The sequence below is a fragment of the Rhinoderma darwinii genome, chromosome 5 (assembly GCF_050947455.1).
Source record: "Rhinoderma darwinii isolate aRhiDar2 chromosome 5, aRhiDar2.hap1, whole genome shotgun sequence".
Taxonomy (NCBI): domain Eukaryota; kingdom Metazoa; phylum Chordata; class Amphibia; order Anura; family Rhinodermatidae; genus Rhinoderma; species Rhinoderma darwinii.
Genome location: NC_134691.1, coordinates 291,948,976 through 291,960,722, shown reverse-complemented (window position 1 = coordinate 291,960,722; position 11,747 = coordinate 291,948,976). Strand labels below are relative to the sequence as shown.

The 11,747-nt window shown below is 47.5% G+C and overlaps 1 protein-coding gene across 3 annotated transcripts in view; it reads left to right on the top strand.

Moving 5' to 3' along the window:
* Positions 1-756: 756 nt before the first annotated feature.
* STK31 (serine/threonine kinase 31) overlaps positions 757-11,747 on the top strand; it is a 104,302-nt gene continuing 93,311 nt past the window's right edge. For 2 of the 3 annotated variants that reach the window (XM_075827284.1, XM_075827282.1), the window contains exons 1-3: positions 757-897; positions 5,765-5,801; positions 5,885-5,937. In XM_075827284.1, coding sequence (XP_075683399.1) covers positions 808-897; positions 5,765-5,801; positions 5,885-5,937 — 180 coding nt within the window. In that variant the 5' untranslated portion in view covers positions 757-807. Of the gene's footprint in view, positions 898-4,691; positions 4,762-5,764; positions 5,802-5,884; positions 5,938-11,747 lie in introns of those variants that run through there. The other variant, XM_075827283.1, reaches the window with a different exon arrangement.

The following is an 11,747-nucleotide window of genomic DNA, read 5'->3' as shown; positions in this document are numbered from 1 at the left end:
TGATTTTGACACGTTTTCCGTGTCTGAATCAGTATCAAAAACGCCCCAAATCTGCCTCCTATTGGACTTTTTTTTTCAGGACAGATTTTTTTTCTGCTCGCTTATAAAGAACAGCCTCCTACTCTACCTTGGGGCACATTGGAGACAGAAAAAAACAGCGCTGTGCGTCTCGACGCGTTTCTTTTACGCTTTTTTTTGTCAAAAAAACGCTAGCAGATTTCAAAGATGAATGAAAGCCTCAAAAAATACCTGTATTTTACAAGCAGCCACAATATTTCTGAAGGAAATTTGTCAGCAGATTTACCCTTACCACATACTAGACTGTGTTCACACGTTGCAGCTCTTGTGTGGCCAAAACCGCGCTGACATGCTAGTTGGCATGGTCTTCAAATTGAGCGCATCTAATGCTGCACGGTATTCGCTGCAACACTGTGCGGCCATTAATAATCAAACTGCTATCAGCTGTACTCAATGTGAACACAGCCTCAAGACCAGGAATCTGGTACTAAAACTCTAAAAATCTGCTCCACAGCAAAGAGACGGAGCTCTGACCCTTATTACAGGAAGGTATTATTCAGTATAAGTAATTAGAACGTATGGATCTTGATTTTCGCTTACATTCAAGCATCTATTCTTTGCTCATCAAATATAGAATGGAAACCGTTCACATTTCACATAGCCATCCCATCCATGTAATTGATTGCGCGCGGCACGGCGCCATCTGCTGGCGTATCTAGACCTACACAGGAACCAGACACGCAGCAGGGGGATACCGGGAAACAAGCCACGCGTGGGTGTGGCTTCCATATGTTGCGCGTGCGTCGCGAATCTTGCGTATTGAGAACATCGGAGAATTCAGACGGTGACGGTAGAACTGCTTCTTGGCCGTTTCCCCCGGTAAGGACGCACGTCTGGGGTTAAATATATGGCGGAGGCATTTAGGCCACAATCTCTCTTATGACATAAATAAATAAGCGTGACAAGATGAGGCGACGTGAATGATGTGTGTGTTGTGGGAACAAAGCGGGGGAGACTGAGTGATGGCCGGGTGTGTGTGACATGAGGAGCTTAGTCTCACTGCCTTATGACATTTGTTTAAAACAACTTGACGAGAATTGTAAAACTCCTTGAAGCTCCTCCCAAGCAGGAAAATAAATAAATAAATCAAATATACTTTGGTATAATTAGGCCTCGTTCACACGTAGTTTTTTGCAGGAGGAAAACTCTGCCTCAAAATTCTGTTTGGGAGGTCTGAGGTGTAAACGCGTGAAGATAGGGCATGTCCCTTCTTTCTCCCGCGAGGCGGTTTTAGCGCTCGCCTGAGAAAACTGCCCCCGCCTCCGCCTTGAAATCAATGGGAGTCATTTTCTGCCGGTTTAGGACAAGTTTTGCGGAGCGGTTTCCGCTTCAAAAAGCTTCTCAAAATACTCTGTGTGAACAGGGCCTAAGGAATAACTCTGCCGCCGGCGTACAAGAGGTTCCGGGCAGTGGGACTAAGCCACTGGACACATTGAGGGGAATTTATTAATAGAAAAGTTGTACTAATATGCGACACGTTAAGGGGCAAATGCATCTTTCGGCCGGGCCATGAGCCGAAATTGTGGCGCAACGACAGCAGTCAAACGTAATCCGTTTCCCCCATCAGTCATAAAATAAACATACACCCCTCACCACTGCTCGTCTCCACTCCGGGTCACCTCGTCATTCCAGCGCGTCTCATACGTCAAGCAGTGTCAGGGCCTAGTATGCGATGCGCTTCAACGCCATCAGTTCTGCGTTGCATGCAATGTCCTGACGCAGTATGTTGTTTGAGCCGTGTCATGCTCAGGGACCCAATGGGGAAAAGAGGAGCGGTGAAGTGAGCATACATTTTTTTTAATTTATTTAATTGTCTGATTGGGAGGGGGCGCAAGGTATGAGGCCCCATCCATGAGCCGGTGTAGATTTTCACTATAATTTACATCACTTTTCTGGCGTAAATGATAATAAATTTGTAGGGCTGCCCCTATCCACAAAAGTGGTGAAGGTGGCGTAAAAAGGCCAAAAAATGCATTTCAAATTGCGACACTTGCTTTTTTGCAACTTGTCTATGCCAGAAAATGTAAAAAGGTTAATAAATTCCCCCACACTAGGTGAACATTCTGAGATGGAATCAAAAGAACACCTGAGAGTGCCATAGAATTTTAGAAGTCGACAAGGAGTTTGGTGACCATATATGAAACATGTGGCGGATTTGGTAAAAGCCCTCCACCAGCCTTCACCAGTAGTCATAGAAAGCCCTCCACCACAATTCACCAGTAGTCACAGCAGGTCCTCCACCACAATTCTCCAGTTGTCACAGTAGGTCCTCCACCACAATTCTCCAGTTGTCACAGCAGGTCCTCCACCACAATTCACCAGTAGTCACAGCAGATCCTCCACCACCACACGTCGCCAGTAGTCACAGCAGATCCTCCACCACACGTCGCCAGTAGTCACAGCAGGTCCTCCACCACACGTCGCCAGTAGTCACAGCAGGTCCTCCACCACACGTCGCCAGTAGTCACAGCAGGTCCTCCACCACACGTCGCCAGTAGTCACAGCAGGTCCCCCTCCACACTTCGCCAGTAGTCACAGCAGGACCTCCACCGCCAGTCGTCACAGCAGGACCTCCACCACCAGTCGCCAGTCGTCACAGCAGGACCTCCACCACCAGTCGCCAGTCGTCACAGCAGGACCTCCACCACCAGTCGCCAGTCGTCACAGCAGGACCTCCACCACCAGTCGCCAGTAGTCACAGCAGGACCTCCACCACCAGTCGCCAGTAGTCACAGCAGGACCTCCACCACCAGTCGCCAGTAGTCACAGCAGGACCTCCACCACCAGTCGCCAGTAGTCACAGCAGGACCTCCACCACCAGTCGCCAGTAGTCACAGCAGGACCTCCACCACCAGTCGCCAGTAGTCACAGCAGGACCTCCACCACCAGTCGCCAGTAGTCACAGCAGGACCTCCACCACCAGTCGCCAGTAGTCACAGCAGGACCTCCACCACCAGTCGCCAGTAGTCACAGCAGGACCTCCACCACCAGTCGCCAGTAGTCACAGCAGGACCTCCACCACCAGTCGCCAGTAGTCACAGCAGGACCTCCACCACCAGTCGCCAGTAGTCACAGCAGGACCTCCACCACCAGTCGCCAGTAGTCACAGCAGGACCTCCACCACCAGTCGCCAGTAGTCACAGCAGGACCTCCACCACCAGTCGCCAGTAGTCACAGCAGGACCTCCACCACCAGTCGCCAGTAGTCACAGCAGGACCTCCACCACCAGTCGCCAGTAGTCACAGCAGGACCTCCACCACCAGTCGCCAGTAGTCACAGCAGGACCTCCACCACCAGTCGCCAGTAGTCACAGCAGGACCTCCACCACCATTCGCCAGTAGTCACAGCAGGACCTCCACCACCATTCGCCAGTAGTCACAGCAGGACCTCCACCACCAGTCGCCAGTAGTCACAGCAGGACCTCCACCACCAGTCGCCAGTAGTCACATTAGGACCTCCACCACCAGTCGCCAGTAGTCACAGCAGGACCTCCACCACCAGTCGCCAGTAGTCACAGCAGGACCTCCACCACCAGTCGCCAGTAGTCACAGCAGGACCTCCACCACCAGTCGCCAGTAGTCACAGCAGGACCTCCACCACCAGTCGCCAGTAGTCACAGCAGGACCTCCACCACCAGTAGTCACAGCAGGACCTCCACCACCAGTCGCCAGTAGTCACAGCAGGACCTCCACCACCAGTCGCCAGTAGTCACAGCAGGACCTCCACCACCAGTCGCCAGTAGTCACAGCAGGACCTCCACCACCAGTAGTCACAGCAGGACCTCCACCACCAGTCGCCAGTAGTCACAGCAGGACCTCCACCACCAGTAGTCACAGCAGGACCTCCACCACCAGTAGTCACAGCAGGACCTCCACCACCAGTCGCCAGTAGTCCCAGCAGGACCTCCACCACCAGTCGCCAGTAGTCCCAGCAGGACCTCCACCACCAGTCGCCAGTAGTCACAGCAGGACCTCCACCACCAGTCGCCAGTAGTCACAGCAGGACCTCCACCACCAGTCGCCAGTAGTCACAGCAGGACCTCCACCACCAGTCGCCAGTAGTCACAGCAGGACCTCCACCACCAGTCGCCAGTAGTCACAGCAGGACCTCCACCACCAGTCGCCAGTAGTCACAGCAGGACCTCCACCACCAGTCGCCAGTAGTCACAGCAGGACCTCCACCACCAGTCGCCAGTAGTCACAGCAGGACCTCCACCACCAGTCGCCAGTAGTCACAGCAGGACCACCACCACCAGTCGCCAGTAGTCACAGCAGGACCTCCACCACCAGTCGCCAGTAGTCACAGCAGGACCTCCACCACCAGTCGTCACAGCAGGACCTCCACCACCAGTAGTCACAGCAGGACCTCCACCACCAGTAGTCACAGCAGGACCTCCACCACCAGTAGTCACAGCAGGACCTCCACCACCAGTAGTCACAGCAGGACCTCCACCACCAGTAGTCACAGCAGGACCTCCACCACCAGTAGTCACAGCAGGACCTCCACCACCAGTAGTCACAGCAGGACCTCCACCACCAGTAGTCACAGCAGGACCTCCACCACCAGTCGCCAGTAGTCACAGCAGGACCTCCACCACCAGTCGCCAGTAGTCACAGCAGGACCTCCACCACCAGTCGCCAGTAGTCCTATCAGGTCCTCCGCCTCACGTCACCATTAGCAACAGTAGGTCTTGTATATTACGTGTTAAAGTTTTTGTTTTTTTAAATGGGAGTTTATTGTTGATGGAGGCCACGATTTGGCATCCGTCACAGGTACCGACAAAACTTTCCACAGCGCTCTGCCTGTAAACATTGGCCCTGATTACGCTCCTGACATAACTGTCTATATATGATGTCAGGAGCTTCCCAATGGCCGGGAGCTTTTCTGATGCTCTGCTCTCCGACATTGTAAAGCTCCTGACATCACTCTCCGTATATGGACGGAGACGTCAGGAGCTTCTCCAGAGACGGTGTCCCTAGCCAGAAGGCTTTCGATGCTGTGGACTCTGGCATTGTAAAGCTCTTAATATCAATGTCCATATAAAAGCATTGATGTTGGGAGCTTCCCAGAGAACAGAGCTTTGGGTAGCGCTCTGCCTGGGGGATACCGGCGGTGTTTCCCACTATATGTATATGCAGTGGGATAAGTTGCTGCCCTCCGTCGGAGGTATATGCCAGGATTCCTCCCCAAGTTTTCCTCCAACGGAAGGCAAAAGAACTATGAACCAGGCCTTAGCATCGTAATATATCCTCTCTTAGGCTGGGTTCACACGAGCACATTAACGTCCGTAATCGACGGACGTATTTCGGCCAGAAGTCCCGGACCGAACTCGGTGCAGGGAGCCGGGCTCCTAGCATCATAGTTATGTAGGATGCTAGGAGTCCCTGCCTCTCTGCAGGACAACTGTCCCGTACTGTAATCATGTTTTCAGTACGGGACAGTAGTTCCATGGAGAGGCAGGGACTCCTAGCGTCGTACATAACTACGATGCTAGGAGCCCGGCTCCCTGCACTGAGTTCGGTCCGGGACTTCCGGCCGAAATACGTCCGTCCATTACGGACGTTAATGTGCTCGTGTGAACCCAGCCTTACGATATTGCTCGCCTATCCTCCTTGCATGATGTTGGTTTATGTGGAACATGCTTATAATAAACTCTTCTGTTTCTTTTGTGTTTGTTTTTATGTAGCTTATCAAAATGGAAGGAGACACTTCATTTAACAAAGGTAAATATACAGAGCCTATACTCCAAAGAGCTGAAAAAAGGTTTATTAGATTGATAAATATATCTATTTTTGTTCCCACACAGTGGAGGTTGTTTACGTTTCTCATGTAGAAGATGCTGTGACATTTTGGGGACAGGTAGGAGAACTCTTTAACCCCTTCCCGCTCTGGCCACTTTTGACCTTCCTGACAGAGCCTCATTTTTCAAATCTGACATATTTCAATTTATGTGGTAATAATTTCGGAATGCTTTTACCTATCCAAGCGATTCTGAGATTGTTTTCTCGTGACACATTGGACTTTATTTTACTGTTAAAATTTGGTACATTCAGTATTTAATTGTGAAAAACACCAAAATTGAGTGAAAAATTGCAAAAATTAGCATTTTTCTAAATTTAAATGCATTTGCTTGTAAGTTAAGCAGTTATACCACACAAAATTGTTGGTAATTAACATCCCCCATATGTCTAGATTGGCATAGTTTTTTTTAACACCCTTTTGTTTTTCTAGGACGTTACAAGGCTTAGAACTTTAGCAGCAATTTCTCACATTTTCAAGAGAATTTTCCCCCCCCAATTTTTTTTTTTTTCAGGGACCAGTTCAATTGTGAAGTAGCTTTTAGGGCCTTATATATTAGAAACCCCCAATAAGTCACCCCATTTTAAAAACTTCACCCCTCAAAGTATTCAAAACGGCATTTAAAAGGTTTCCTAAAGTGTAGCTAAATGTTTGACAAACTTCTGACATGTCAGTAGTTTGGATTGGTGAGGATCCGAGCACGGAGACCCCCACCAATCGCTAGGACGAAGAAGCTGAAGCGTGAGTGCTCAGCCGCTTTGTATCTGTTCTATTTTTTTTCCGGGAAAGCCGATGTATCGGAGTACGGACTCATAGACTTTCTAGTCCGTACACCGATACATTTATTTCCGGAAAAAGCCAAACCGTCACGAAGCGGCCTAGCGCGCACGAGCGCTTCAGTTGCTTTGTTCTAGCGATTGGTGGGGGTCTCCGTGCTCGGACCCCCACCAACCCAAACTTGTGACACTTATGTCACTATAACATTTCAGAAGTTTGACAAACGTTTAGCTACACTTTAACCCTTTTAGATGTTTCACAGGAATTTACAAATTTCATTCATTTTTAATCCACTATTTTTGTAACACAGAGTATAACCAGAGAAACGCAACTCAATATTTATTGCCCAGGTTCTGCAGTTTTAGAAAATAACCCACATGTGGCCCTATTGTTCTTATGGACTGAAGCACAGGCCTCCGAAGCAAAGGAGCACCTAGTGGTTTTTAGGCCTCCTTTTTATTAGAATATATTTTAGGCACCATGTCAGGTTTGAAGGGCTCCTGCGGTGCCAAAACAGTGGAAACCTCCCACAAGTGGCCCCATTTTGGAAACTACACCCCTTGAGGAAATTATCTAGGGGTATAGTGAGCATTTTGGCCACACAGGTTTTTTGCAGAAGTTATTGGAAGCAGGCCGTGAAAATTAAAATCTAAATTCTTTCAAAGAAAATGTAGGTTTTTATCAAATTTTTTCTAATTTACACAAGGACTAAAGGAGAAAAAGCACTTCAACATTTGTAAAGCAATTTCTCACGAGTAAAACAATACACCAGGTGGTCATAAACAGCTGTTTGGGCACACTGCAGGGCTGAGAAGGGAAAGAGCGCCATTTGGCTTTTGGAGCTCAAATTTAGCAGGAATGGTTTGCTCAGGCCATGTCGCATTTGCAAAGCCCCTGAGGGACCAAAACAGTGAAAACACCCAAAAAGTGACTCCATTTAGGAAACTACACCCCTTGAGGAATTCATCTAGGGGTGTAGTGAGCATTTTCACCCCACAGGTGTTTCATAGATTTTATTAGAATTGGGCAGTGAAAATAAAAATAACTTTTTCTTCAATAAGATGTAACTTTAGCTCAAAATGTTTCATTTTATCAACAAATAAAGGAAAAAAAGAACCACAACATTTGTAAAGCAACTTCTCTTGGATAAGGAAATACCCCATATGTGGTCACAAACTGCTGTTTGGGCACACCGCAAGGATCAGAAGAGAAGGAGCGCCATTTCGCTTTTGGAGTGCAGATTTTGCTGGATTGGTTTCTGGTCGCTATTTAGCATTTGCAAAGCCCCTGTGGGACCAAAACTGTGGAAACCCCCCAAAAGTGACCCAATTTTGGAAGCTACACCCCTCAAGGTATTCACCAGGGGGTGTAGTGAGCATGTTAACCCCGCAGGTGTTTTGCAGAAATTAGTGTGTACTCGATGTTGCAGAGTGAAAATGGGATTTTTTCCATAGATATGCCAATATGTGGTGCCCAGCTTGTGCCACTATAACAAGACAGCTCTCTAATTATTATGCTGTGTTGCCCGGTTTTAGAATCCCCCTACATGGGGCCCTAATCTTTTACCTGGACATTCGACAGGGCTCAGGAGTGAAAGAGTACCATTCGAAATTGAGGCCTAATTTGGCGACTTACAAACTATTGATTCACAATTGCAGGCCTCTGATGGGAAATAATAAAAGAAACCCCTGAGAAGTGACCCCATTTTGGAAACTACACCCCTCAAGCCATTTATTAACCCCTTAAGGACGCAGCCTTGTTTTGGCCTTAAGGCTCATTTTTCAAATCTGACATATTTCAATTTATGTGGTAATAACGTCAGAATGCTTAAAGAGACTCTGTCACCACATTATAAGTGCCCTGTCTCCTATATAAGGAGATCGGCGCTGTAATGTAGGTGACAGTAATGCTTTTTATTTAAAAAAACGATCTTTTTTCATAACGTTAGGAGCGATTTTAGTTTATGCTAATGAGCTTTCTTAATGCCCAAGTGGGCGTAATTTTACTTTCGACCAAGTGGGCGTTGTACAGAGGAGTGCATGACGCTGACCAATCGGCATCATGCACTCCTCTCCATTCATTTACACTGCACTAGCGATATAGTTATATCACTATGTGCAGCCTCATACACAAACCCTAACATTACTACAGTGTCCTGATAATGAATACACATGACCATCCAGCCTGGACCTCATGTGTATTCAGAATCCTGACACTTCTGAATCTTTTTTGTGAGATTCCAGCAACGGATACGAAATCTCAGTACAAAGACTCACCAGGTTCAGTAAGGAGTTAGGCGCCATTGACAAATGTCCGAGCGCCTCATTGTATATAAGTAATATAGCAGACTTCATTACATGATAGAAGACTTAGAGAAAAAAGAAGTCATTACGCCACAGATATAATAAAAAATTAACAAATTTTATTAAGGACATACAATACAAAATACAAACATATAAAATTCAAAGAAGGATCCGAATAAAAGAAGGAACGCAGTGTAAGGGCTTCAAGAGAAAATAAGAGTTAGGGCATGCCCCCACGTGGCGGATTTCCTCCGCAACTGTCCGCATCAATGCCGCACAGAATCTGCGTTGCAGATTCTGCGGCGGATCTGCCCAAAATGTGCAGTAAATTGATGCGGACTAGCTGCTGCGGACTGCGGTAAAATTGCTTCCCTTCTCTCTATCAGTGCAGGATAGAGAGAAGGGCCAGCACTTTCCCTAGTGAAAGTAAACGAATTTCATACTTACCGGCCGTTGTCTTGGTGACGCGTCCCTCTTTCGGCATCCAGCCCGACCTCCCTGGATGACGCGGCAGTCCATTTGACCGCTGCAGCCTGTGATTGGCTGCAGCCGTCACTTAGACTGAAACGTCATCCTGGGAAGCCGGACTGGAGACAGAAGCAGGGAGTTCTCGGTAAGTATGAACTTCTATTTTTTTTACAGGTTGCTGTATATTGGGATCGGTAGTCACTGTCCAGGGTGCAGAAACAGTTACTGCCGATCGCTTAACTCTTTTAGCACCCTGGACAGTGACTATTTACTGTCGTCTCCTAGCAACGCTCCCGTAATTACGGGAGCCCCATTGACTTCCTCAGTCTGGCTGTAGACCTAGAAATACATAGGTCCAGCCAGAATGAAGAAATGTCATGTCAAAAAAGCAAGACGCATCCGCAGCACACATAACATGTGCATGACAGCTGCGGACTTCATTGCGGAAATTAGAATCTCCATTGAAGTCAATGGAGAAATTCCGCAACCAGTCCGCCACAACTCCGCAACATCCCTTGCATGCTGCGGACACCAAATTCCGCAGCCTATGCTCCGCAGCGGAATTTTACGCATCGTCCAAACGAACACTGCTAAATAAAAGTGGAAGTCCATGGAGAAACGTCTCCGCTGTGGAATTCAAGCGGAATTCCGCCACGTGTGGCTTTGGCCTTAGGGTATGAAGCCCACCACAACAAAAGTTCTCTGGCACAAGTTCGCTATCAAATATAGATCACAGGTGGTATGGTCTAGATGGTATAATACGTAACTATAGGTTAATGGTAGTAGCAAAGTGTACATAGGGAGGAAAGTCACTCTGAAACCATATGTATCCAAAATAGCTGTAGTATAAAGAATTAATTACCATAGTTAGTTATACATGTAAGTATAGACCAAAACCGAAGGTATCGTAATAGGACTAAAGTTGCCAGGAAAAAACCATCAAATATGCATAGCCTGTATAGATCATGAAGAATCTACACTGGACATGAGAAGTAAATGAAGGGAGGCTTACCCATGAAAGTGACCGTTGTAAAACGCCCCACACTGCAGCCTGAAAAGGTTGCGCCCGAAGCGCGTTTCGCCAATCTGGCTTCCTCAGGGGGTCATGTGTACTCAGAATCCTGACACTTCTGAATCTTTTTTGTGAGATTCCAGCAACGGATACGAAATCTCGCGAGATCACGGAGCTAAACGAGATTTGGTTTCACTTGCCAGAATCTCACAAAAAAAAGAGTCAGAAGTGTCAGGATTCTGAGTACACATGACGTCCAGGCTGGATTTCATGTATATTCATTATCAGGACACTGTAGTAATGTTAGGGCTTGTGTATGAGGCTGCACATAGCGATATAACTATATCGCTAGTGCAGTGTAAGGCCCCATGCACACGACCGTGCCCGCAATCACGGCCCGCGATTGCGGGCGCGGCCGGCCGCTGACTGACAGCCGCATTTTCGCAAAATGCGAAAGAACGGACATGTTCCATAATTCCCGGAACATTTCCACGGCACTGACACCCTTCCGTAGTGCTACGGAAAGGTGTCAGTGTTCAATGAAAGTGAATGGCTCCGTTTTTGCGGACCGCAATCGCGGTCCGCAAAAACGGAGGTTTTTTGCTGTCGTGTGCATGGGGCCTAAATGAATGGAGAGGAGTGCATGATGCCGATTGGTCAGCGTCATGCACTCCTCTGTACAACGCCCACTTGGTCAAAAGTAAAAGTACGCCCACTTGGGCATTAAGAAAGCTCATTAGCATAAACCAAAATCGCTCCTAACGTTGTGAAAAAAGATCGGTTTTTTAAATAAAAAGCATTACTGTCACCTACATTACAGCGCCGATCTCCTTATATAGGAGACAGGGCACTTATAATGTGGTGACAGTCTCTTTAAAGACGCTCTGTCACCAGATAAGTGTCCTATCTCCTACATAATCTGATTGGCGCTATAATGTAGATAACCGCAGTGGTTTTTATTTTGAAAAACAACCATTTTTGAGCAAGTTATGAGCAATTTTAGATTTATGCTAATTAGTTTCTTAAAGACCAACTGGGCGTGTTTTTACTTTTGACCAAGTGGGTGTTGTAAAGAGAAGTGTATGAGGCTGACCAATCAGTGTCATACACTTCTCATTGTTCCAGCCCAGCATGATCCACAGCACAGTGTGATTGTGCAGTGAAAGAAGCTGGGCTGGAACAATGAGAAGTGTATGAAGCTGATGGGTCAGCCTCATACACTTCTCTTTACAACACCCACTTGGTCAAAAGTAAAAACACGCCCAGTTGGTCTTTAAGAAACTAATTAGCATAAATCTAAAATTGCTCAT